This window comes from Alosa pseudoharengus, unplaced genomic scaffold (genome assembly GCF_046254945.1).
Source record: "Alosa pseudoharengus isolate Yale_2024_CS ecotype anadromous, Long Island Sound unplaced genomic scaffold, YU_APseudo_1.1 YU_APseudo_1.1_scf_9, whole genome shotgun sequence".
Classification (NCBI taxonomy): Eukaryota; Metazoa; Chordata; class Actinopteri; order Clupeiformes; family Clupeidae; genus Alosa; species Alosa pseudoharengus.
Genome location: NW_027468881.1, coordinates 36,581,122 through 36,586,121, shown reverse-complemented (window position 1 = coordinate 36,586,121; position 5,000 = coordinate 36,581,122). Strand labels below are relative to the sequence as shown.

The 5,000-nt window shown below is 51.3% G+C and overlaps 1 protein-coding gene across 2 annotated transcripts in view; it reads left to right on the top strand.

Annotated features, from left to right (window-relative positions):
- plxna1a (plexin A1a) overlaps positions 1–5,000 on the top strand; it is a 162,012-nt gene that overhangs the window by 140,868 nt on the left and 16,144 nt on the right. Inside the window, exon 21 of one of the 2 annotated variants that reach the window (XM_076275564.1) lies at positions 3,280–3,422. In XM_076275564.1, coding sequence (XP_076131679.1) covers positions 3,280–3,422 — 143 coding nt within the window. Of the gene's footprint in view, positions 1–3,279; positions 3,429–5,000 lie in introns of both variants that reach the window. The other variant, XM_076275563.1, reaches the window with a different exon arrangement.

Sequence of the window (5,000 nt, the reverse complement as noted above, 5' to 3'; positions counted from 1 at the left end):
ACAACATATGCTGTGTCTTTGTGGTCAGTGGGTCTCTCCGTCGAGAGGACGGTGAGCTCCTCGGCTACTCTCTGCTGGGTCTCTGTGGAGAGGACGGTGAGCTCCTCGGCTACTCTCTGCTGGGTCTCTGTGGAGAGGAGGGTGAGCTCCTCGGCTACTCTCTGCGTCCTCGTCTCCATCACTGTCCTCGTCACTGTTTGATGTACGACGCTCTCCCGCTAGCGTTGCTGATCCCCAACACCACTCCGTGTCCCTGGTCTCCTCTCCACACACACCTCTGCTGCTCTGTGTGTTTTCACACGGAGCGAAAAGCCGAATGCTGCATATTTATTTTGTCTTTCGGCTATTTTTGATTTTTGTTTTTGCTCTGATCATTTTACTGCTCTCAACACATCTACAAACAGAGCATGAATTAGACATGGGGTGTCTGTGAATGTGGGAATGAACAATGAACAGAATAGCGCTTCGGCTGCCCCTTACCTGCACCTCCTGTCTACTCCCCCTCTGCCTGTGGCGGGGGGTGGGGAGTGGTGGTGTTGCGGGCGGCTACAGGTGGGTGCTGGTCAGTCTGCTGTGTCACCGCACTGGGCCGGATGCCAGCGAGAGCGTCTCCGCCCTGCACCCTCAGTGAGTCGCCCGGGGGACTAATTGGCCATTATCTTAGCGGTGACTGTCCAGCGAGTCATGACCTTGTCCGGCACATTCAGAAACCATCTGTTGCCAAGCAGCGGATGGACAGCAGATATGTGCATGAAAAGACAGAGGGATGAGAGAGAGTGTGAGAGAGAGAGAGAGAAATTGCAGAGGAGAGGCACTGATTTAAAGCCAGCACTTGTCAGAGTACCTGAGTACCTGAGTGTGTCTCTGGCAGATATCCTGACCATATAAATTCATTAGAGCAGAGCCGTTCCTGAGTGCCAATGCACAGTAACATATCCAATCTATTCAAGTGTGCTTTTGCATCTGAAAACAGTTTCATAAGTAGTCATTCATTATTTATTTCCACCCGAAACTAATGTGCTTAATGATACACAAAACATAACTTATAACAGAATGTTGAATACACTCTGTCCTGCATATATACAGGGTACAGGTGTATATACTTGGGTAAATATCCTGTGCATATTTTTTAATAGAACTCATCAAAAGTTAGCAGCAGATGTAGCTAAGAAAGTGGAGAGAACTCTGGACGACTCTGTCCTGTAGCCCCCTGGCGGTTCGAGATCTCCTGCAGTGAGAACCTGTCCAAGTGTGCCCCAGTGTGTCCAAGTGTGCCCCAGTGTGAGAGAAGTGTGCCCCAGTGTGAGAGAAGTGTGCCCCAGTGTGTCCAAGTGTGCCCCAGTGTGTCCAAGTGTGCCCCAGTGTGAGAGAAGTGTGGCTGAAGCCAGGCCCCTGGAAGCAATAAACATTTGAACGTTTCAGCATGTCAGTCAGGGCTCCTACCTGGAAGACAACCGATCTCCGCCCTCCACCTTCTCCTCCCCCTCCACCCTCCACCTTCTCCACCACCCTCCACCTTCTCCACCCTCCCCTCCACCTCCACCTTCTCCTCCACCCTCCACCTCCCCCCCACCCCCTCCACCCTCCACCTTCTCCTCCACCTCCTCCACCCTCCCCTCCATCTTCTCTTCCACCCTCCACCTTCTCCTCCATCCTCCCCCTCCACCTTCTCCACCCTCCCCTCCACCTTCTCCTCCCCCTCCCCCACCCCCTCCACCTTCTCCTCCCCCATCCTCTCCACTCGGCTGGATGCAGGCGTCTGCCCAGAGCAGCAGAAGGAAGGGCGGGAACCAGCGGGAAGAGATGCAGTAAAGGGGTGTGTCTAACACAGTGCCAACTAGTGGGGGCAAAGGGTGTGTGTGTGTGTGTGTGTGTGTGTGTGTGTGTGTGTGTGTGTGTGTGTGTGTGTGTGTGTGTGTGTGTGTGTGTGTGTGTGTGTGTGTGCGTGTGTGCGTGTGTGCGTGTGTGCGTGTGTGCGTGTGTGTGTGTGTCATGGAGCTCAGTGAGCCGTGATGGGGGATGTTGTCAGGGAGCTCCATAATCCAAAACAAACAAACAAAGGCACAGCTAGAGTATAATGGCTAATTAGCCAGTGGTCCGGAACAAGTTCAGGTGCTGGAGTTGTTTGATGTAAAGGTGACATGCACTTTCTTCAGGGACTTTCAACCTGGAAAAACACGTTAGCCTAACAAGTGACTCGTCTTCAGAGTGTTTGTTGTGATGAATTGGGTCAGTGTCTTGTTGTAAACAGCTATACAGCTCTGCGTCTTGATCTACAGTTTGATTAAACAGAGACTGTGGAGTGGCATGCTCTTGGCTCTTATGCAATAGTCATCTGTCATTGTTTCATAAAAACAATATTTCCAGCTGTCACTCTGGTTGGCACTCAGTCAGACTTGCTGTCTTGCTTGAATAATTCAGTAACTGTTTGAGGCCAATTTTGAATGAAATCTTTCAAACCTACTAAGTACATGACAAGGAAGCGCCGCCGCCGAGGTGCAGAGAGCACTCGGCGTGCACAAACACGGGAGCTTGTTTGGATCGCCGTTGTTTGGAAAGGACACCCATGGGGCCCTCCAGGTAGAGCTCATTAGAAATCCTGTTGTTGTTTTAGCATGTGATGAGGGAGAGAGAGGGAAAAGCCCCGTACAGGAGGCAGTGTAGGGGGGGGACCCATGTTCCACTCCTGGCCTCCCAGTGGACCAGGCAAAGGTGGTGGGAAGGGGGGGGAGAGGGGAGGGGGCCAGGGAGGTTGTTGGGCAACAGCTGGAGGAAATTATGCATGAAACGCTCGGCTCCTTTTATTAATTAGCCACTCATGCAATTAATTGACTTTCTTCTCCCGTGAACTTTTGTGTCTGGCATCTGTCTCCCCCACCCCCCCACCCCTTTATTTTTGGAGAGCCCAGTGTTTGAACCAAGCCGGGATAACTGCATCCTACCAGCTGACAATACAATGGCTCAGTGTGCACAATAAGAAGCCTTCTCTTCTGGCTGTGAGCATGTCCCAGTCCCCAGCTCTGCAGCCTATCACACTTATTGTGTGTGGTGTGTGTGTGTGTGTGTTATTGTGTGTGGTGTGTGTGTGTGTGTTTTTGTGTGTGGTGTGTGTGTGTGTGTGTGTTATTGTGTGTGGTGCCTCTTGTGTTTGATTTATCTGAGCTCATTGTCTGAGCTATGTGTTTGTTTCATTCCCTTGCTGGTCAGAGCAAGACTGGAATTCCATCATCATGTTTCATCATGTTTACGTCCTCTCTGTCGCCCCCCCCCCCCTGGCAGCATTCGCCGAGCTGCAGACGGACATTCACGAGCTGACCCAGGAGCTGGACGGCGCAGGCATCCCCTTCCTGGACTACCGCACCTACGCCATGCGAGTCCTGTTCCCGGGCATCGAGGACCACCCTGTGCTGAAGGAGATGGAGGTACGGGTCAGTACACGAGCACCCCATGCGCTCCCACTGTGGACGCTCCTCTCTCTCTTTCTCTCTCTCTCTCTCTCCTCTCTCTCTCCTCTCTCTCTCTCCTCTCTCCTCCCCCCCCCCTCTCTCTCTCTCTCTCGCTCTCTCTTCTGTCTCTCCTCTCTCTCTCGCTCTCTCCTCTCTCTCTCCTCTCTCTGTCTCTCTCTCTCTCTCTCTCGCTCTCTTTCTGTCTCTCTCCTCTCTCTCCTCTTTCTCTCTCTCTCTCTCTCTCTCTCTCTCTCTCTCTCTCTCTCTCTCTCTCTCTCTCTCTCCTCTGGAGATTACAGCTCATAACATGTGCTTTATAGAGCCAGTAGCATGGCAGCAACATACTGCAGAGCTGCCTTTACATGTGGTCCAGTAATCCCACACTTTCATATAGATGCTCATCTTGTGAGAAATAAAGCTTTTGATAGTGATGAAATGAGGCCTTATATGATCCGTAATCATTATATATTTTGTAGATGCGGGAGTGAAACAACAGGTGAACATTGTGGGGAGTGGACTGGGCCTTTTGAGCCGCTACTCTCACACAAATACCTTTGCACACCGCACACAGAACAGCACAAGCTATGGTGTCAGCTGGAGGCCTTTACAGCAGGGCAAAAGAATAATCACATATTTATTGTCATGTCCAGGGTTTGTTTTCCCCTGCATTTGCCCTCTGGTCCCCATCGTAATCAAGTGTCTGGACCCCAGGCTCAGGCCCTTAATGCTTCACTGAGCCTCCTCTCCTCTCCTCTCCTCTCCTCTCCTCTCCTCTCCTCGCCTCACCTCTTCTCTCCTTTCCTCTCCTCTCCTCTCGCCCCCCCCCCCCAGGAAATTTCACCCGGGGAGAAAGGCACTTTATGACGGCCGTGTAGCTGTGAGAGGAGAGCAGGGCTGTTTCTGAGTTACATGGGTTTAGATCCATGACAAGCAGGAGATTGGAATCCAGGCTTGGTGTAGGAGAGAGAGGAGAGAGTCTGAGGGTCTATTTGCAGCGCTGCTCCTGATGTCAGACCTTGTTACTCCTGTTGTGTAGTTAAACATGATTAAAGGTGCTGTATAGAGCCTGGATCTTCTGTTGTTGCTTACACCAACAGGGCCACAGAGAGAGAGAGAGAGAAAGACAAAGAGAAAGAGATGCTGTTATCTCCCATGCCATTAAACCAGTAATTACGTTTGTCACTGAGGTGCTATACATAGGAATATGTTGTGTCCATGAAAGTGTTACTGTTGGGCGCGTAGGTTACGTTATGCTTCTGCTACCCTGTCTTAAGAGGTCAGCAACCTCAGATTAACACCTCTGTGAACACCATGTTTACAACTGGTAAGGCCTTGAATTCATGTCTCAAAGAAAGAGTTTGCTTTTGTGTGTGTGTGTGTATCTGTGTGTGTGTGTGTGCGTGTGTGTGTGTGTGTGTGTGTGTGTGTGTGCGCGTGCGCGCGTGCGTGCGTGCGTGCGTGTGTGTGTGTGTGTGTGTCTGTGCGTGTGTGTTTGTGTGTGTGTGTGTGTGTCAGAGAGGATAATGGGTCAGGTCTGGAGGGGTTCATGGGATG